The following is a 22718-nucleotide window of genomic DNA, read 5'->3' as shown; positions in this document are numbered from 1 at the left end:
TCTATCTCCTATCTATCTATCTATCTATCTATCTATCTATCTATCTCCTATCTATCTATCTATCTATCTATCTATCTCCTATCTATCTATCTATCTATCTATCTATCTATCTATCTCCTATCTATCTATCTATCTATCTATCTATCTATCTATCTATCTATCTATCTATCTCCTATCCATCTCCTATCTATCTATCTATCTATCTATCTATCTATCTATCTATCTATCTATCTATCTCCTTTCTATCTATCTATCTCCTATCTATCTATCTATCTCCTTTCTATCTGTCTGTCTATCTATCTATCTATCTATCTATCTATCTATCTATCTATCTATCTATCTATCTATCTATTTCATATTTATAGTCTTCAAAGATAAATTCAAGATTGCAGTGACAACCATTTCACTTATCCTGAAGAAGCTAGGACAAGGTGCAGAGCCCAGCGGGGGTACCGCATCTGGTCCAGCCACATTTCGTACTTTTATCAAATTCCCCTCTGCCGGCTGCCAGATTCTTTTTTTTTAAACTCGGTTTATTAAAAGTTGTACATACATGTTAAGAACAATACAGTACAGAATCTTGCAAATTAAGGATAACAGAAAATCCCGAGTGTTCATGTCATGACTTTCACATAAATACACAGTTACGTACAAAATATTCAAGTCGGAACAGCACCCTAACGTGGGTGTTGTAACATCATAAGTTCAAGATCTAGACCGCTAAAACTGTGAAAAGAATGAGTTTATGTCCACATCAAGGTGTGCGTGCCCAACATACCCATTATACCATCTAGTACTGGGGTAGATAGACAAACCAGGAAATATATACCAGACCAAATTTTAAACATGGCGAGACAACAGAGCATCCCGCAAACTTGTGTATGGATTCTTTGTATAGTTTGTATCAGGAGAAGAGCACCAGATTCCCCACACCTTATTGAACTTAGAGGGGCAACCCCTGTGCTTAAACACAATATTTTCATAAGAAATAACCAGGGGCGTAGCTAAAGGCTGATGGGCCCTGGTGCAAAATTTTAGCTTGGGGCCCCCCATCCCACCCGATCAGGCAAAGTCCTATCTAACGTTATATCCAATTACTCTAATGTGCCACCATGTTCTAATGCCCTGTCACTGCCTCCACCTCATGTACTGCACTACTGCCCCCTATAATTAATGGACTGTACTGTGTCATTGTCTAATCATTGTATTCCAATCTTTGACTCTACAGCTGAAAAACTACAACTCTCATCATGAACTGCCAGTTGGAAACGATGGGGGTTGTAGTGCTGCAACCTGAAGAGCCACATGCTGCAAAACTACAACTCCCATTATAAACTGTCAGCAGGGCACGATGAAGTTTGAACTTCTGCAACCTGGAGAAGTCACCTGATATCACCTGCAGTCCTATGTAACACCACAGATAACAGTGATATCCCTCTGAGTACAGATAATGTAGTAGTCACCTGCAGTCCTATGTAACACCACAGATAACAGTGATATCTCTCTGAGTACAGATAATGTAGTAGTCACCTGCAGTCCTATGTAACACCACAGATAACACAGTGATATCTCTGAGTACAGATAATGTAGTAGATGTCACCTGCAGTCCTATGTAACACCACAGATAACACAGTGATATCTCTGAGTACAGATCATGTAGTAGATGTCCCCTGCAGTCCTATGTAACACCACAGATAACACAGTGATATCTCTGAGTACAGATAATGTAGATTCAGCACAAGCTGGAGCTCAACGCGGTAAAGATACGGCCATAGGACACAGCTTGGGCCGCCAAATAATGGCCCCAGAGGTGCCCTCATGAGCTAATAATGCCCCCAGAGGTGCCCTCATGAGCTAATAATGCCCCCAGAGGTGCCCCCATGGACTAATAATGCCCCCAGAGGTGCCCCCATGAACTAATAATGCCCCCAGAGGTGCCCCCATCAACTAATAATGCCCCCAGAGGTGCCCACATGAGCTAATAATGCCCCCAGAGGTGTCCCCATGAGCTAATAATGCCCCCAGAGGTGGCCCCCATGAACTAATAATGCCCCCAGAGGTGCCCCCATGAACTAATAATGCCTCCAGAGGTGCCCCCATGAACTAATAATGCCCCCAGAGTTGCCCCCTATGAACTAATAACGCCCCCAGAGGTGCCCCCATGAGCTAATAGTGCCCCCAGAGGTGCCCCCATGAACTAATAATGCCCCCAGAGGTGCCACCATGAACTAATATTGCCCCCAGAGGTGCCCCCATATACTAATAATGCCCCCAGAGGTGCCCCATATACTAATAATGCCCCCAGAGGTGCCCCCATGAGCTAATAATGCCCCCAGAGTTGCCCCCCATCAACTAATAATGCCCCCAGAGGTGCCCCCATGAGCTAATAATGCCCCCAGAGGTGCCCCCATGAGCTAATAATGCCCCCAGAGGTGGCCCCCATGAACTAATAACTGCCCACAGAGTTGCCCCCATGAACTAATAATGCCCCCAGAGGTGCCCCATGAGCTAATAATGCCCCCAGAGGTGCCCCCATGAACTAATAATGCCCCCAGAGGTGCCCCCATGAACTAATAATGCCCCCAGAGGTGCCCCCATACAATAATAATGCCCCCAGAGGTGCCCCCATATACTAATAATGCCCCCAGAGGTGCCCCCATACAATAATAATGCCCCCAGAGGTGCCCCCATATACTAATAATGCCCCCAGAGTTGCCCCCATGAACTAATAATGCCCCCAGAGGTGCCCCCATACAATAATAATGCCCCCAGAGGTGCCCCCATATACGAATAATGCCCCCAGAGGTGCCCCCATACAATAATGATGCCCCCAGAGGTGCCCCCATATACTAATAATGCCCCCAGAGGTGCCCCCATACAATAATAATGCCCCCAGAGGTGCCCCCAAGAACTAATATTGCCCCCAGAGGTGCCCCCATATACTAATAATGCCCCCAAAGGTGCCCCCATACAATATTAATGCCCCCAGAGGTGCCCTCAAGAACTAATAATGCCCCCAGAGGTGCCCCCATACAATAATAATGCCCCCAGAGGTGCCCCCATATACTAATAATGCCCCCAGAGGTGCCCCCATACAATAATAATGCCCCCAGAGGTGCCCCCATACAATAATAATGCCCCCAGAGGTGCCCTCAAGAACTAATAATGCCCCCAGAGGTGCCCCCATGAACAAATAATGTCCCCAGAGGTGCCCCCATACAATAATAATGCCCTCAGAGGTGCCCCCATATACTAATAATGCCCCCAGAGGTGCCCCTAAAAAAACAAACATCCTACTCACCTAATCCGCGCTGTGCAGGCAGCAGCTCTTCCTCCTCCTCTTCTGGCTCCATCTTGCGAGCCGCAGGGACGGGACTTCCGGCAGACGTGATGACGTCACATCATCACGCCTGCCGGAGGGGCACATGATCACGGCCCGGCCTCCCATAGGCTGCTGGTATGAAGTGCCAGCAGCCTATGGGAGAGAATACAGGAGGAGGACGCTGACAGGTCCTTCTCCTGTATTCTGATCGCTGTAATGTTCCGCCCGCTCAGTGTGCTCAATGTGCTCACTGTGCGGGCGGAACATCAAAGTGATCTGTGCATCCCGAGAAGCTGCGCGGCCGCAGCTCCTCGGGATGCTTAAAGTGACACTGTCACAAGTGGCAAGGGGGGGCCGTGCGGGCCCCCCTAGCGTAGGGGCCCGGTCGCCATGGCGACCCCGGCGACCCCTATAGCTACGCCACTGGAAATAACTATTTATCTAGTCCGATCCATTCCGACAACGCAGGAGGCCTGGGATTCATTGACTTAGGCGCAATTGCCTTCCTAGCCAAGAATAGCCCTTCTCTAATCAATATCATTTGATGATGTGTCCATAGCTCCTCATCCAGGATCCCTAGAAGGCATCATTTGGGTGAGCGATCAATAGGCCGTTGTAGTATTTTATCTAGCATATCCATAACATCTCCTCCAAAGGAACTAATAAAAGGGCAGCCCCACAACATATGGATGAAGTCAGACCGTGGGTGTTTGCACCTATGCCCATTTTATGGAGCCTCACTGGGGTCAGGTAACACTGATTGAAAATGAACAGCAGAGTCAATTTATTATTTATAGCGGGTGAGACCAACGTGTATGAGACCAGAGCTTCCTTCCAATCATCTTCAGTCAAGAAAGGAATAAGCTGTTTTCACTTGGCCTCTACCATTAAGGGGGTACCCAATCAGCAGGTATATAGAAAAGTTTGTGTGATGGACATTAAATTGTGCTGTGATGGCGTGTCTTAGCTGAAGAAATTTATAGAATGCCTGTCTTGGTAAGTGGAAGGTCTTCTGCAGTTCACGGAACGTCCTAAGCCAATTTTCAGCATATAAATCCTTCAGAAAACTCACACCATGTTGAATCCAAAAGACGGGATCTAAATTGTCCGCAAGGTGCAGGAGCGAAGGGTCGTATCACAAAGGTCTGTCTACAGTAGTAAGTGATCCGTGTACCGTGAGCGGCACTTGGCAGCAGTCCACACTTGTGCAGCCAGCAGTGCAACCATAATTGGAGCAGACCAAGATAGTAGGCTAAGTGATGTTCTTTATTGGACAGCACCCCCCCCCCTGGGTCCACTCCATTAAATAACGGAGTTGCCCAACAAAATAATAAATTTGGAAATCGGGGAGAGACATGCCACCATAGGATTTAAACCTCTGCAAAGAGGCCAGTTTTATCTTTGAGCGATTGTTTCCCCAGACAAAGCAGGGTAACATTGCATTAAGTTGTTTAAAAAAGGATGGCGGCACCGGGGAGGAAGAGTGCTCTAAGAGATACAAACATTTTGGAAGAATGACAATTTTGATCAAATTTATGCGGCCTGGAACCGCAAGTGGGAGGGCTGCCCATACTCTAATCTAGTCTCTTACATAAGCCAACAATGGGAGGATATTGGTCTGATAATCTTTACAGTAGTTCCTATTAATAATCACACCAAGATCTTTAAAATGGTCCACCACCTTGAGGCCACATTCTACATCTCCCCATTGGGCAGATTTAAAGGGCATAAACACAGATTTCCCCCAATTAATGTATAAGCCAGAATGAGATCCAAATTGTTCGATAAGGGTTATAGCCTCGGGGAGAGTGTTCTTTGGAGCAGACATGAAGAGGATCAAGTCATCAGCATACAGGCCTACCCTATCTTCCCTTCTGCCGTTAATAATGCCATGATATGTCCGACTCTAACAAAGTCTTAGGGTTAGAGGTTCTATGGCTAGAGCGAATAATAAAGGAGATATGGGGCAGCCCTGCCGCGTTCCTCTAGCTAAGCTAAAATACGGGGACATAATACCATTTACAAGGATACAAGGATTACAAACCTAAAGTGATGTAAAGTGATTCCAAGGCCCAATTCTGCTTCCTTGCCACACCTATTTGGATAAGCACCTGTACCCTCTGGATATTATTGAAGGTTGAACATCCGGGCATGAAGCCGCATTAGTCAGAGGCTGCCAGATGTTAAAGGGAAGGCTCGCTCATTGTTGCCAGCCGCTCCCTCAGCCCCCAATCTCTGAGCAGCTGCTGGCCTCCAGCCACTAGAGGCTGCTCTTTCCCCTAGCGATGCGGTGCAAAATGCAATGTCACTCATGTGCCTGCAGATCGGGGAAGTGGACAGAATGCCGGGGGACTGCACTGGGGGGAGGTAAAGATGATTGTTTGGTTTTTTCAATAATACCTAAAGGGGGATTTCTTACAGGGGAAGGGGGACTCCAAACAAGGATATTGCCAATAGAAAGAGGGCTTACTACAGGGAAAGCTTATCTATGAAGGTTTATCTATGGGGGGCACTATCTACATGGGGTATTATGGGAGAGGTGTGGGGTGCAGAGACATCTAACTACTATACGGATGCACAGCGGTAGCCACCCTACTATATCATAGTTGCCAACATTTGAAATTTTTTTCCAGGGACACTTTAGCATTGGCAACAAGGGGTTTGGCTTATAGTAGGTGTGGTCTCAGTGGGTGTGGTCTATTGTGGGTGCGGTTTACGGGGTGTGGCTTGTCACCAGTGTTTTGGTGTTTTTTTTTCCAGAATTCTCCAGGGGTGACTGGAGCAGACTGAGGGTAACTAGAGCATGCTGAGGGTAACTGAAGCAGACTGAGGGTGACTGGGGCAGACTGGGGGTAGCTGGGGCAGACTGGGGGTGACTGGAGCAGACTGAGATTAACTAGAGCAGGCTGAGGGTAACTGGGGCAGACTGAGGGTGACTGAAGCAGACTGAGGGTGACTGAAGCAGACTGAGGGTGACTGGGGCAGACTGAGGGTGACTGGGGCAGACTGAGGGTGACTGGAGCAGACTGAGATTAACTAGAGCAGGCTGAGGGTAACTGGGGCAGACTGAGAGTGACTGAAGCAGACTGAGGGTGACTTGGGCAGACTGAGGGTGACTGGGGCAGACTGAGGGTGACTGGGGCAGACTCGGGGTGACTGGAGAAGACTGAGGGTGACTGGAGCAGACTGAGGGTGACTGGAGCAGACTGGGGGTGACTGGAGCAGAATGAGGGTGGCTGGAGAAGACTGGGGGTAACTGGAGCAGACTAGGGAAAACTTGGGCAGACTGGGGGTAGCTGTGGCAGACTGGGGGTAGCTGGGGCAGACTCAGGGGTGGCTAAGGGTAGCTAGCAGACTGGGGGAGACTGGGGATAGCTGGGGCAGACTGGGGGGGGGTCGACTGGAGCAGACTGGGGGGTGACTGGAGCAGACTGGGGGGTGACTGGAGCAGACTGGGGGGTTACTGGAGCAGACTGGAGCTTTATCTTCTTCAGCATCATCGCCCTCATGTGGGCCCCTCAGTATACCACCAGTATAATACAAAGAGGTGTGAGACTGCTGGTATACTGAGGAGCCCACATGAGGGGATGATGCTGCAGGAGGTAAAGCTATATACATTGGTGAAACAGATTGCTAAATCTGTCAGCCAAACAACAACACTGCCGGCTGCTAGTGAAAGCGCTCAATGCAGTGAAGTCCTAGGTGCATTGCCCCCTGGGAAACATGAATATGCAAAAGAGGAGCCCATGGAGCCTCAAAACACAGGACTAGCCAGATATCCCTCCGGGAAGGACCCAGCCAAGGGGCGGCTCCTGTAAGGAAACCACCAAAACCACCATATTACGTGGCCCTATAAGTCAGTGTAATGACAAGGGATAAACCAAGGCCAGGTAACCATCCACACACAGCTGTTTCGGGGTGTTGCCCCTCATCAGTGTGGAGCAGGATTCCGGCTAGGTCCTTCCTGGAGGGATATCTGGCTAGTCCTGTGTTTTGAGACTCTTCAATGAGGCTCCACAGGCTCCTCTTTTGTATATTCATTGGTGTGAGAGGCTGGGAGACTGGTAATCAGAGCTGTATGTATGGTGTATACCAGTCACAGCTCTGATCACTATTCTCCTGGCCTCTCACACCAATGTATATAGCTTTCCTTCTTTCACTATAATCCCCTTATGTGAGCCCTTCATCATTACCTGCTCCCAGCAGCACACGGCCATCTTTATCCTTCAGGCTCTTCTAGCCCAGAGGCAGGAGTGGCGTCCCTGCCAGGACCTGTAGCTGGGAGGAGAGAGCGGCATCTAGTGGCTGGAGGCAGAATATACAGACTCCAGCCAATACTGCCAGCTGTACTTTACTTATGGTTTGCTTTGGGGGCCCTTACAGGGGCGGGGCGTGACATCACGGGGGCGGGGCCTGCCAGGACATACCCAGAACATTAATTTGCTGGAAGTGCCCTGTCAAATCTGGGACAGTCCCGGCAAAATCGGGACTGTTGGCAAATATGGGGAACAGATGGGACCTGATTACTTTTTCTACAGACATGAAGCTGACCTTATTATTATATGGGGGCACAGAGAGGAGTAAATACTTTATCGGTGCACAGAGGGGATCTATCTACTATTTAGGGGAGGAGCTAACTATTATATGTGGGCACAGATGGACCCAACTACTATTTGGGGACACAGAGTGGTCTAACTACTATATAGGGTACGGAGTGGCCTAACTACTATATAGGGCACAGAGTGGTCTAACTACTATATGAAGGCACAAAGAAGACCTATACTATCCCGGTGAAAAGAGGGGACCTACAGTATACTACATGGAGGAACAAAGAGGGCCTGTACTAAATAGGACACAGAGACACTTTTGAATAGAGATGAGCGGACTTTCCGGATTTCTGGTTTGTGAGAACCAGAACGATTGGCGCCGGATTCCCGCTGTCTGCTCGCTCCGTGCAGTGGGTGGATACCTCCTAAGGAACGCCTGGAAAACTGGGATACAGACATTGGCATTGGAAAGTCCGCTCATCTCTACTTTTGAATGCATTCTTTTTTTATTATTGAACCATACTTTTGGTGTAAAAACAATTTGCAGCCTGCATGTTCTCACATATAATGCAGGCTGTGTCTCCAGCTCTTCGCTCTCCTATCCTGAACCATCTTGTAAGCTGATTGAGGACCTGGTCATAATAACCTAGCTGATATACTGAAAGTAAACCTGCCATCTAAAAATGCAAAGTACTCATTTAGCTTTCTGTGACTACAATAAGCTAAACAAATAGTTTTATCTTGTAGTGGTGTCAAAGGGGCGTGGCCTAGGCAGAGCAGACCTCTGATAAATTAGGGAAATAAAGGTATATACAAAATAGAAAAAAAAGTGAGCCTCAAACATCTATTTTTTACAATAAACTTTATTAAAGATGACATAAAATAAAGTATCTATCTTTACCTTTCCTTTTGGCAGTTGAGAAAAAAACATGACTTTTCTATACTCTGCCGGGAGATGTTTGTGCTTTATGTGTCTATATGTGACCACCTAGTGGTTGTGATGTGCATTACACCCTGTCCTGAGTTGTGCCAGCCTATGATATTATGATATTGTATTCAAATTAAATGAAAAAAATTATGAAAAGGTAATGGTGGACACATCAGTAATATATATATATGGGATTGTCAGGTTTGTAACAAACTGATTGTAAAATGAATCTGTAATATCCTTTACAATGTTATACACTTTGCACAATAGGTATATGTTAAAGTGTCACTGTCATTTAATTTTTTCCCCCCTGAAATCAATAGAACGGGCGATTTTAAGAAACTTTGTAATTGGGTTTATTAGGCAAAAAATGCATTTTTATCATGAAAAAGCAGTTTGAAGCTCTCCCCCCCCCCCCCCCAGTCTTCATGGTTGTCTATGGAGAGGGGAGGGGTGGAGGGAGATGAGGCACCAGAACAGAACAACAAAGAGTTAATTTACAGCTACATCACCAGGCTATGTCCTCTGAAGTCAGAACTGACCTCTCTGACCTCTGCATACGGCTTTCACACAGTTCCTGCTGTGTAATCCTTTGCTCTCTGCTGGCGACTAATCTCCCTCCTCCCCCTCCCCTCTCCTTAGAACAGACAGGGCTCGGCTGATGTAAAAGAGTTTCCTGATAATAAGCAGTGGATGAGAGAGAGGAGGGGGGACATTTTTTCTGTTAGAAAACAATGGTCACCAATTTTAAATCTGACTTGAAGTGGTTTTCCAGGATTAAAAAAATAAAAGCTAAAAAACATGGCTGCTTTCTTCCAATAACAGCGCAGGGCAGGTTGTCTCTATAGTTATAGCTCAGGTCTTATTGAAGTGATTGCAATACCACACTTAGGCTATGTTCTCACAACGTCTTTTTTTTTTTTTAACCATTTGCATGAAAATGACAGTGGTTCAAAAAGATGGCCGTTTGGGGTTTCCCATGATGCACTTTGTCTCCTTTTATGTCTAACTGACTCTGTAAAACTATTAGATGGCTTACAGCTTGTTCAGCCTATCAGAGCTGAGCAACCTGAGTCATCTGACACTCTGTCATCTGGCTCATTATAACCATCCCGATCATTGAACAAATTGTTGGTGATCGGCGAACACGAACAATTAGCGGCATGTTCGTACGAACATACAAACATTTACGAACATGTTTGCTCAGATTCTAAGTTTATTGTTGACTGGACCAAGGAGGATCACTCATGGTAAGGACATCAATGGTGACCACAGTGTCTGGGGACCCCACCTAAAATAATGAGCTTTCTGAACCTCCATGAATGATATGGTGGGTTGGTGGATGGAGTGGACTATTGGGGTTTTCTGGGAATTCAGTCAATCTGACTATCCATTGGATCACTTGAGAGAACCAAGTGGCTATAACTTTGAGGAATACATCTTCCTAATGCATTTGCTGAACACATCATCTCTAATCCCGTAGATGAGAGGGCTGAGGAGCCGCGGCAAACACATGAAGATCAAGAAATTGAAGACCGTCAGAACAATGACATACTCTCCCTTGTAGGACTCTGTGATGGAGGCTGTCAGAGACAGTAGACACAGTAGGAGTTGGACGGCATGGAGCATCAGGGTTCTTCCAGCCTTGGAAGCGGAAGATCTTATGGAATTCGTTTTCCGAGCTATGACAATGACTCTGATGTAGGTGAAAAGAATAACAAGAGCCACCAAAACAAGACTACTGATGTAGGAGAAGAACCTTAAGGTGGCCTGTAGAGGCTGCACTATCAGGGACTCCTGTCTGCATAGTAGATCTTGAAGGAAAAAACTCTTCTCAACGGAGACAAGCAAGACAATAAAATCAGCAATGTTAGGGAGTAGTCCGACAAACCACATGGCGGCAATGACAAAATAAGATCTTCGAGCCGTACAAACCATGACATGCCTCAACGGGAAGCCAATGGCTATGTAACGCTCCAAGGCCATGACGGCAAGGTTATAGGGAGTGACCGTAAAGGTTGTAGTCGCAAGAGTGACCATGACATAGCAGACGGGCATGGGGATGTATATGAGATTTGTATAGATCACAGAAAGAAGGAGTCCCAGGATGAGATACAAGGTATCATTGATGAGCATGTGGGCAAAGAGGATGTATCGAGCGTTCTCCTGGACGTGAGGAGTGGTGAAGTAGACCATCAGCAGGACAACTATGAAGTACATGAAGAAGGAGAAGAATAAGCTGGTTAGGGCAAAAAATACTACCTTTAGGTACCCGTATGCCTTGGTATTTGCAAAGGTCACATATGGATCACCACTGGTTATATTCATCACTGCTGAGTCTGGAGAAGTGAGAAGATGTTGGACTTTCCACACTAGAAGGAAAAAAAAAGAACATTACAAAGCAATTTTCTTGCTGGGACAACATTGCAAGGACTAAAGGGGTTATCCAGTACTACAAAAACATGGCCACTTTCTTTCAGAGACAACACGACTCTTGTCTCCAGTTCAGGTGCAGCTTGCAATTAAGCTCCCTTTACTTCAATGGAACTGAGTTTCAAAACCCCACCCAATCTGGAGACAACAGTAGGGGGAAAGTGGCCATGTTTTTGTAGCGCTGGATAACCCCTTTAAAGGGGTACTCCAGCGGGGGTGCACTTTTTCGCTGGGACCGGGGACGAGGTGGCTTAGGGAAAAGACGTCCACTCACCTCCCCGGTTCCAGCGGCGGGTCCCGCATAGCGACGCTCCGGTGCCTGGTTCCCAGCCACTTCCTGGTGTCTGACGTGGGCCCGAGACATGAAGTCTCAGAAGGAGGGGGGATCTGAGCGGACTTGAAACAGATCCCGCCTCCTTCACTGACTGGCTGAGCGGACCTGAGACATCACGTCTCGGGCCCTCGTCAGACACCAAGAAGCGGCTGGGAACCGGGCACCGGAGCGCCACGATGCGTGACCCGCCACTGGAACCGGGGAGGTGAGTGGACGTCTTTTCCCTCCTCGTCCCCGGTCCCAGCGAAAAAGTGCTCCCCCCGCTGGAGTACCCCTTTAAGCTCCATTCACTTCAATGAAACTGAGCAGCAAAACTCCGCCCAAGCTGGAGACAAGAGTGGTGCTGTCTCTGGAAGAAAGTGGCCATGTTTTTGTAGTGCTGGACAACCCCTTTAATATATCCGACCAAGGTCCAACCATAAATATGGTCACATGATGTTATGTTGTAACCCAGGTTGATGGAACCATGGTTGGGATTCAATTTTACGCTAGACAGAAATATTCAGTACATTTTGCGAACTTACATGACCTTAAAGCGACTCTGTACCCACTTAGTGCCCCCCCAGAACTACTTATACCTTCCTGTAGCTGATAAGTCCTTGCTGGTGGTATGTGTCTCCACACTGGTGTTGCTTTCCAGTGCCCGAAAATCATACTTTACTGTAGCTGGAACCGTACCTTAGAGGCGTGGCCTAGAGCCATCGTGCCCTAGGCCAATGCCGCCTGTGTGGTGGTCTTCTCCGTCTCCCCCGCCTCCCATTCCGCCCCCTGTCCGGCGCCCAGTCATCGCAATGATTGCATATGCTTGTAACCCCCCTGGTGCCGACGCAATGACATGTCCGGGTCAGCGCCGCCTCTCTGGTGTGGCCACTCAGCACCATCCCCGCCCCCTGTTGGTGACGTTCCCGGCCTTTCCCCGCCTGTCCCCGCCCCCCTGCAAAGCATGGTGCTGCCCGCTGTCATAATCAGCTGGTCTTCTTCGGTTATTCTCATCCATACCTTATAGACATATACACTCCCTTTTATAGGTATGCACAGGCCATAGTGTTAGATGGTTAGCCTGGTAAGAAGTGAAGGGTGCATCTCCCAACCTTTTTTCACATCTTCTAAATAAAAATATTTAGAGGAGAGATACAATATCAGTTCAAAGCTTAATACAATTACAGACCACAGAACCAAACTCAGTACATAAATACAGTTCAAGAACCAATCTTAATACAAATACATAACCAGAACCAAACTCAGTACACATATACAGTACGACAGTCAAACTCAGTGCATATGTACAGCACCAGAACCAAGCTTAATACATATACATAACCAGAACAAAACTCAGTGCATATATACCATGCTAGAATAAAGCTCAGTGCATAATAACAGTACTATATACACAGTGCATATATACAGTACTAGAACCAAATTTAGTACATATATACAGCACTAAAACCAAACTAAGTACACATATACAATATGAGAACCAAACTCAGTGCATACATACAGCACCAGAACCAAGCTCAGTGCAAATATACAGTACCAGAACCAAGCTCAGTACATATATACAGTGTCAAAGTAAGATAATAAAGTTACAAAATCCACACATTGTACCCCCTGAATATAATACTGGCAAACATTGTACACCTGAATATAATACTGTTACGTATTGTACCCCCAAATATAATACTGCCACACATTGTGTTCTCTGAATATAATACTGCCACACATTGTACCCCTGAATATAACATGGCCACACAAAGTACCCCGAATAAAATACTGCCACACATTGCACCCCCAAATATAATACTGCCACCATTGTACCCCCGAATATAATACTGCCACACATTGTAACCCCAAATATAATGCTGCCACACATTGTACCCCCAAATATAATACTGCCACACATTGTAACCCCAAATATAATACTGCCACACATTGTTTGCCAAATATAATACTGCCATACACTGTATCCCCAAATATATTGCCACACATTGTACCCCCAAATATAATACTGCCACATATTGTGTTCTCTGAATAGAATAATGCCCCACATTGTAACTCCTGAATATAACACTGCCACACTGAACCCCCAAATATAATACTGCCACACAGTGTACCCCCAAATATAATACTGCCAAACAGTGTACCCCCAAATATAATACTGCCACACACTGTACCACCAAATATAATACTGCCACACACTGTACCACCAAATATAATACTGCCACACATTGTACCTCAGAATATAATACTGCCACACATTGTGACCCCAACTATAATAGTGCCAAACATCGTGACCCTGAGTATAATAGTGCTACATATTGTGACCATAAATTAACATTGCTCAGACTTTTTCTTAAAAATAACAATGCTATCTAGCCACAAATGCTCTGGTCTCTGCCATCCTAGCGGGTACAATGATATTATAACAGGCACAGAGGGCCGACTTATACCCCCAGCCACTCTTACAGCGACCACTGAAGCCTGTCTGGGACCTATCCATGGGACTTTATTATATACACCGGGACCTATCCATGGGACTTTACTATATACTCTGGGACCTATCCATGGGACTTTAGTATATACTCCGGGACCTATCCATGGGACTTTAGTATATACTCCGGGACCTATGGGTGTAAATAGGAGATGAGTGTAAAGGCCCTATTCCACCGGACGATTATCGTTCAGATTAACGTTAAATCGTTCAAATCTAAACGATAATCGTTCGTTTGAAAAGCAGTTAACGATTAACGACTGAACGAGAAATCGTTGATCGCTTTATAAGACCTGGACCGAACGTTCGCAAATCGTTCACATTGAATAAGACGTCGTTCAGTCGTTCGCAGTAGATACGAACGCATTAGCAAAAAAATAGCGAAGAAAAAGCGATCGCAAATACTATCATAAGTAACGATTATCGTTCCATAGAAATGAGTGAATGTTTTCAGGTATTTCGCAATAGCGGTCATTTGAGATCGTTAACGATTATGCGAACGATAATCGTCCGGTGGAATAGGGCCCTAAAATGTAAAAACCGGCCTAGTACGTCAGAACATTAATTACATCCATTTGCCATATTTTGCCCCATTTCGAGCACCCTGTGTAACCCTGACTTGATATAGTAACATAATGAGTTGTGGGAAATGCCAAACCTGCCCCTGTTACAATGATAAAGTCAGCTCTGCTACATCTGACTAGTGATGCTGTCTCTCAGTAATAGTACTTACCGAAGCCTTTCTTTCTTGGTCCTCAGATACACAGCTGTCTATATATATGTATAGTAGTAAGTGCCTGAGCACCGCTCCTATATACCATCACCAGGCCTCCCTGGTGGCCCAGCTCTTATTCCATTTAAGTGATTTCTTGATGTCTAAGTGAACAGGACAGGGCGGTAGTCAGGGTTTCCTGGGATCTGACAGCCGTCTCTGAGGACAGTCACTCAATGCAAGTTGTCACCTGGCAGTAGATTTAGCGCCTCGTGTACAATACAGTCAGAACATGTCAGCGTATGATAATGTACTATATTACGTATTATATGCATACGTTGTGGTTAATATACATGGAACATTTTTCATTCTCTTTGCTGCCACCTCTGGTGGATTATATGTAAGGAGGAGAGGTAGGTCACATGATCCTCCCCCTACAGGCTGCTCATAAAAATCGCTGGAAAGTTCTGTGGGAGAAGTCTCCAAATCCGGCCCTCTCTCCTCAGCAACAAGATCGGTAACAGATCTGCAGATGTGAACATGATCTTTTAGGACAGAGGTGTCAAACATAGATAAAGATATATAGTATATGTGTATGTGTATATGGCGGTGCTGTGTGGATGTGCAGTGTCCCAGAACAGCCCTTCTTATGCTCATATTTTTTATTATAACTAGTTCTGTTCTGGAAAGCTATGGTCCACTGCAAACTGCGTGTATTGTCTTACCCTTCTTAGTAGTCAGGTCTGCTATTTCATTCATTTATTGCATGTGTATTCAGGTATCAGTGTCTAAAGGTATTATGTCGCCCCCTAGTGTTCAAGGATGGTACTTCTCATGTATATTTCTCTGTATATGCCTAGTGGTGTGATGATGCAATGGCTGGATGTCACGTGACTGTGCCCTGCTTCCATGGTAACACCAATGGTCATCGAGCTTTTGGCTGTGGTTACCATGTGACTTCCTGTTCTACCTCAGTCTATCTCCTGCCCCATAGGAGACAAGTTGTGTGTCTGTCCTCTCTCCCTGCTAGGAGAGAGGCCTGCGTGTGTTCTGCTGCTCCAGTCCGCTGGCTGTGTTCCTGTCTCAAGTCTCAAGATTCTCATCTGGGTGTCGATTCTTCAGTCATTCTTCAGTTCCTCATCATCTTCTCTAATCATCAACAGCAAGTATTTCATTCAAGTCTCATTCCACCCAGCATCTCAACTTTAGTTTCACTACTACTCCCATCATTCAGCACACTACTCTCACAGCCTATTGCAGCATCACCCATTACTCTGCTTTATTCAAGATTGCCTTATTCCCGGTTGCATCCGGAGAGACTGTTGCTACTAGTTACCACCGTTACAATAAATATACAACTACCGTTGTTTCTGAACCTTGGCATTGGTGTGATAATTGGTGCCCTGACTAAGGACAACGAGGAATCGCATGCCCAGTATTCCCGCAGGGTCAGGAGCCCGGTTTCCAGCTGTATTACCCTTGTGCCTACACCATGACAACCCTATATCCTACAGCTGCCCCGGTTCCTGCCTGTTAGCACCATCTATACTGCGGAGTGGCCCCTAGGGGCCAGGGCATCGCATTTGGCGTCACGAACAGGATAACGATCGCATTGTGTGCACCCAAGAGTGTGCCGCAACCCCAGAAAGACTTTGCAATATCGCCATGGGGGTAATCGAGGCGCTCAGGGCCCTAGACTGTACACAAGATGGCCGCTGTCTTCTTCAATTTCTAACTGCGCCATACCCCAGACAGGAGAGGGTTAACCGCCATGCTGACAAAGTGCGGGAATCGCCCGGCGCCATAGACTTTACTGTGAATACTCCTGATTGGCTGCCTGTGCCGAGTGACGTCACAGTCGCTGGGCAGATTGCTGGACTGGAACTTCAGCCTCTGCGCTCCGCCTTTTCCCAGGTCCTCAAGACTACGCCAGTGTGTAGCAAGATGGCGGCCCACGAGGAAAGTCTGCCTGCAGCCGCAGCTCCTGTGATACCGGAGCTGCCAGAGAGCGTACCGCCACGCAACCCTGTCTGCCTGCTAGCACCGCTCGCATCCTACAGCGACACCAGCTGGGGCGCTGCCACATCGGATGACGGAAGTCTTAGCCGGGCCTCCGCTGACCAGAACGAGCAGTCCGCATCTGATACCAGCACTTCACCGCGACCCGACCGCTTCTGTGCCCCTGCCTTTGCCTTCTCTAACGGAGGATTCACATCACCGGAGGGCGGTCCGTACGTAAGTGACCCAACTTTCTTGTCCCCCGTCCCGGGCCTCAAAGTAAAGGATTCGGCCAAGGTTCCAGTGTCCCCGGGTCTGTGGCGGCCTCCAGGGCGTGATTCGCCACCCCTGCCGCAATGGATGCTTGGGCATGGGCCTAAGATTATGCAGCTGATTGAGGACATTCAGCAGGCCCTTGCTGCCCTGTCGCCTGCCACTACAGCTACCACCGCAGCCTGCTCTGTTTTCTCTGCCGCTGTGGCTAAAGCCGCTTGTTCCACCACTACAGTCACTTACCATGTGGCGCCCATCATCTCCCCCGTCACCACAGTGACCCCCAGCGTTGTGGTTACCACCGCGTCTGCGGACGCCTCTGCTCCAGGGTCCTCACGCTTCTATTATCCGTGGGAGAAGGAAAAGCAGAGGAAGGAGAAGGGGCCTAATGAGGTTCCTCCTGCCTCTCCCCAGTAAGTGGTACCAAAGTCCTTAAACTGTTTTCCTTTCCAGTTTTGTTTGCTGTGTGAAGTTTGCAACGTTCAAGGTTCGTGCCTGGTCCTCCTGACCAAGTTTCCTTATTATCATCCAGCTATGTGCTGATGGACACTCATTGACCAAACTGTTCTCTAGTGCCTGTCCCAGAGCCTTTACATGGACGATGTTCTACATTGCCTAAAGAGACTCTACCACACAGAGACACTTATCCAGTTCTTCCTAAAGCACTTTTCATGACTATGTGATTGTCAGAGGTTTATTATTGTATTTCATGATTGCACTTCAGTATTGCACTTCAGTAGGTAAAAGTCTATTTTCTTGTTAGAGTCATATATATATATTTTCCTACCTCTGAGTAAGCAGACAAGTCATTTAGTCTCAGAGTAAAGTGTGTCTTTTGAAAAAGCATTTTTTCTCACAGTGTATATTTTCATGTCAGAGTCAGACAGTTTCCTCCTCCTCTGAGTAAAGAAGTCAGTCTACATATTTATATCTATAGCCTCAGAGAGAGTCTATTTTCTAAAAAAGTGTATTTTCTAAAAAGTGTATTTTCCAGAAGGATCTTCTATTTTCTCCATGCATAATATTATTGTATCTATTGTATCTACAGCTGGAAAGAATATTGGAGCCAGTTTTCTTCCGATGTCTTCAGAGTTATGTGAGCCAATCCTCCTCCAGACCTCGCAGTATTTGTTGTCTTTCGTATTTCCTTTCCTTTTGTTTCCAGTGTCTGTTCACCTCTGTCTTGTCCCTACACACCGTAGTTGCTACACATAGTCATACCCAACATTCACACTTGTCCATACATATTGCACCTTGGATACCTTTTCGTGTGTTTGGCCTAGTGAGTAATTGTGTTGTATGATTGACTGGTATGAAAGGGAGCTCCCCATGTATGCTTGCTTTTGTTATTTTATTCTTTCTCTTCCAGGTGTCCAAGACACTTCACACAGACACCCAAGGCAGTACACAGGTCTTCACAGTTTTCTTCCAGTAGGGTAACTCATTTTCATTGGAAACCTACTGTCTAACTGACTGGAATATTGAGGGTCCCCCGCCAGCAGTTAAGTTGTCCTGGCTTCCATGTCAGATGGTCCACGCACTAACTACCTGTAACCAGAGTACGTTAGGCACCCCTAGGTGAAGTCCTGCCACTAGGGTTTTCTTTCTCTTCATATATCTCTTGTCACCTGTGCCTTGAGCGTGGGAAACACACATCTACATATTCACTCACACTAACATTCCTTCCTCTTGTCTTGTTGTCCTGGTCCTCTATGTTCATTCGGCCACATCCACCTCAGCTTGTGGTTCGCCGAGGTCGGCTCATTTCTAGTAGGGAGGTATGCAGTGTCCCAGAACAGCCCTTCTTATGCTCATATTTTTATTATAACTAGTTCTGTTCTGGAAAGCTATGGTCCACTGCAAACTGCGTGTATTGTCTTACCCTTCTCAGTAGTCAGGTCTGCTATTTCATTCATTTATTGCATGTGTATTCAGGTATCAGTGTCTAAAGGTATTATGTCGCCCCCTAGTGTTCAAGGATGGTGCTTCTCATGTATATTTCTCTGTATATGCCTAGTGGTGTGATGATGCAATGGCTGGATGTCACGTGACTGTGCCCTGCTTCCATTGTAACACCAATGGTCATCGAGCTTTTGGCTGTGGTTACCATGTGACTTCCTGTTCTACCTCAGTCTATCTCCTGCCCCATAGGAGACAAGTTGTGTGTCTGTCCTCTCTCCCTGCTAGGAGAGAGGCCTGCGTGTGCTCTGCTGCTCCAGTCCGCTGGCTGTGTTCCTGTCTCAAGTCTCAAGATTCTCATCTGGGTTTCGATTCTTCAGTCATTCTTCAGTTCCTCATCATCTTCTCTAATCATCAACAGCAAGTATTTCATTCAAGTCTCATTCCACCCAGCATCTCAACTTCAGTTTCACTACTACTCCCATCATTCAGCACGCTACTCTCACAGCCTATTGTAGCATCACCCATTACTCTGCTTTATTCAAGATTGCCTTGTTCCCGGTTGCATCCGGAGAGACTGTTGTTACTAGTTACCACCGTTACAATAAATATACAACTACCGTTGTTTCTGAACCTTGGCATTGGTGTGATCATTGGTGCCCTGACTAAGGACAACGAGGAATCGCATGCCCAGTATTCCCGCAGGGTCAGGAGCCCAGTTTCCAGCTGTATTACCCTCGTGCCTACACCGTGACAACCCTATATCCTACAGCTGCCCCGGTTCCTGCCTGTTAGCACCATCTATACTGCGGAGTGGCCCCTAGGGGCCAGGGCATCGCAGATGGAGACATGAGCTGTAGGGGGGCGGTCAGAGGTAGTGACATCACTGAGAGGGTGGGGCTAGACAAGATGCAGCTCCTGAGACAGCAGAGGATAATGGTGGAGCCGGGGAGGTGGAGACAACACCACAAGTGAAAGAACCACACAGCTTCCTGTCAGGTAGTAAAAAAAAAAAAAAAAAACATGCTAAAGCCAGTACAATGTGTGATAACACTATATTAGCAAAATACAGAGTGGTCCAAAAGTAAGAAGACAGTATGTGTAATAGGGTTATGAAGGGGGAGATTTATCAAACATGGTTTAAAGTGAAACTGGCTCAGTTGCCCCTAGCAACCAATCAGATTCCACCTTTAATTCCTCACAGACGCTTTGGAAAATGAAAGGTGGAATCTGATTGGTTGCTAGGGGCAACTGAGCCAGTTTCACTTTACACCATGTTTGATAAATCTCCCCCTTCATAACCCTATTACACATACTGTCCGCCTACTTCTGGACCAGTCTGTATATGGCCGAAGATAGACAATCTTCTGATACTGGGATACACCATTATGGGTTACCCTTACCTTATACGATACTTCTGAAATCCATTGTGAATATCCTCAAAGAGTCTCTCGTTCACTTCCTTAAAAATACATGGTTCAGCAGTCAACCCAGACGTTCAGGTTTATGCTTGGTTTTTGTATTGTCGACCATGTATCTTCTTATTGCATAGCTATGTGGTGTTTTGTATATATGGACGGTTGGTTGCCTATGCGTCATCTACATGGTCTTATTGCTTATGTTCCAATACGGAATTGCTCTTATTTGTTGTTTTTGTACCTTGAGAATGGGCCTTATTCCATAATCCAATCCATAGGATAGAGGATAGAGCTGGTCACTGGGAGTTTGACCACCGGGACCCCCGTTGCTCCCCCTCCCCCCACTGTGGCCTTCACTCCATTCATTCTGTATGGGGCCACCAAGCACTTCATTCAATGTGGGGAATGTTTGCGGAATCGGTGGGGGCCTTGGTGGTTGGGGCCACAGCAATTGGTTCGTTATTGGAGATAACAAGCTGAAATGGAAATAGTCTTTTAAGCCTCTTTTGAACCAGTGGCATACATCTGAGAGGAGGGGCTTCATAGCGTGTGTTAATGTAATGGGCCCCAATTAGGGTACAAACCACTACCACTGCCCGGCGTTAGTTTCCTTCACCTCACCACATCCTTTGGGATAAGTCTCCTGCAAGGTGCAAGGAGCTTGTCCTAATTTAGCCTCACTTAAGTTTAGTTAGTCTAGATGGCTCCAGCTAGAAGAGAGAGAGAACATTCTTCTTCCTTCTACAGAGTTAGGCCTTGAACCCTGCGAAAAGCCCCTGCAGAGAATGGAATCTAATGCCAGTGGATACTTCTTGGCCCAGCTAAGGAGGGAGGCAGAGACAGAAAGGAGGGGCACAGGAACACAGAAGATTGTTGTCAGAAGAAGACCACCTGGTCCATCTAATCTACCCTTGAATGGCTTGATGCTCAACTGAGCACCTCATGGTGCTAAAGTAAAGGTCCCTGTACACCTTTAATACCTGGTGGCCGATCAATTGTTTAGCCGTCAGTCATATCTCCCACTCGTCTCAAGAACGAATACAAAATTTTTGTTCTTATGATTCCATATTTTGTTTACACATCCCTTCAAGGGAAGAAATATACAAAAATTAGAAACAAAAAATTTAATAGGTTCACCAGACACCCTCTACTCTGCCGAGCAGGGGGCACCTGGTTCAATGCTTGAATCTACCATTGATTTTAAAGGGGGTCGTGACTCGAGTCAAGAACTCTAAACACTAATTATTTCCTTTATTTTTATCTATCTATCTATCTATCTATCTCCTATCTATCTATCTATCTATCTATCTATCTATCTATCTATCTATCTCCTATCTATCTATCTATCTATCTATCTATCTATCTATCTATCTATCTATCTATCTACTATCTATCTATCTATCTATCTCTATTATCTATCTATATTATCTATCTATCTATCTATCTATCTATCTATCTATCTATCTATCTATCTACAAACAGAAAAAGCCGTGGCACTCAAAATTAAAGTGAAAAAAAGTATGTGGTTTATTAGCCCAAATCCGCAACGTTTCGACCTAACAATAAGGTCTTTATCAAGCAGTGTCTATAGTACATATGGCATAGTGTTACAATTTATACACAGCACACAAAATTGACATCAGTAGTTACAAATCATTAATCAGTGTATCACAGCAACGGCTAGTATACAAAACAAGTAGTGGCCATAACAGATCAGGTGTTGTGCTTTCTCGATGTGCACATATCGGGGTATATGGAGTCATCTGAAGGTGATCACCCAACTGTGTGTACAGTAGTGTCCATAAAAAAGTCCAATAGAGTCCTATTTACAAAATACATAAGGAAATTGGAGGATCCTCACTCACCATGATGATAATATCGCCCCAAACACGGAGTAGTAAGCGTGGTGTAAGACCTAATGCGCATGCGCGGAAAAGACCAATGAAAATCAGTAAAGGTCAGTGACGTACACGTTACCCCACGTGATCGGGTTAACTCTATGTACGTACATACTCTGACACAGAATGACACTGTCGAACTGTACACAGATGCGTATATTAGAAAAAAGAACACACTGATACTAGAGTCCATGTACACGGCGGGTGTATAAACACCCCATCAGCCTCCTCGGGACATATTCACCGTACTTCACCATGTGTTCGGGTTGCCAGGAAACGAGTGACCCTCGAGCCGCAGAAAGCCGCACGGTAAGTAGAAGCCTGGATGGCGGCGCGGCTGTGGATATAGTGTACCTGGATTTTGCAAAAGCGTTTGACACAGTTCCTCATGGACGTCTGATGGGTAAGTTAAAGTCTATTGGTTTGGAAAATTTAATGTGTAACTGGATTGAAAACTGGCTTAATAAT

At 46.1% G+C, this 22718-nt stretch overlaps 1 protein-coding gene across 1 annotated transcript; it reads right to left on the bottom strand.

The window, feature by feature from the left end:
• Positions 1 to 677: 677 nt before the first annotated feature.
• LOC138794103 (odorant receptor 131-2-like) lies at positions 678 to 11163 on the bottom strand. Its single transcript, XM_069972868.1, has 3 exons — positions 10236 to 11163; positions 8187 to 8219; positions 678 to 726 (listed from the first exon to the last, which is right to left on the bottom strand). Exons 1-3 carry the CDS (start codon positions 11123 to 11125, stop codon positions 678 to 680), a joined length of 972 nt encoding a protein of 323 aa, XP_069828969.1. The 5' UTR covers positions 11126 to 11163.
• Between the last annotated feature and the right edge of the window lie 11555 nt (positions 11164 to 22718).

Source organism: Dendropsophus ebraccatus, chromosome 5 (genome assembly GCF_027789765.1).
Source record: "Dendropsophus ebraccatus isolate aDenEbr1 chromosome 5, aDenEbr1.pat, whole genome shotgun sequence".
Lineage (NCBI taxonomy): Eukaryota > Metazoa > Chordata > Amphibia > Anura > Hylidae > Dendropsophus > Dendropsophus ebraccatus.
Note: the sequence above shows the minus strand (reverse complement) of the source record. Positions and strands in the feature narration are given on the sequence as shown.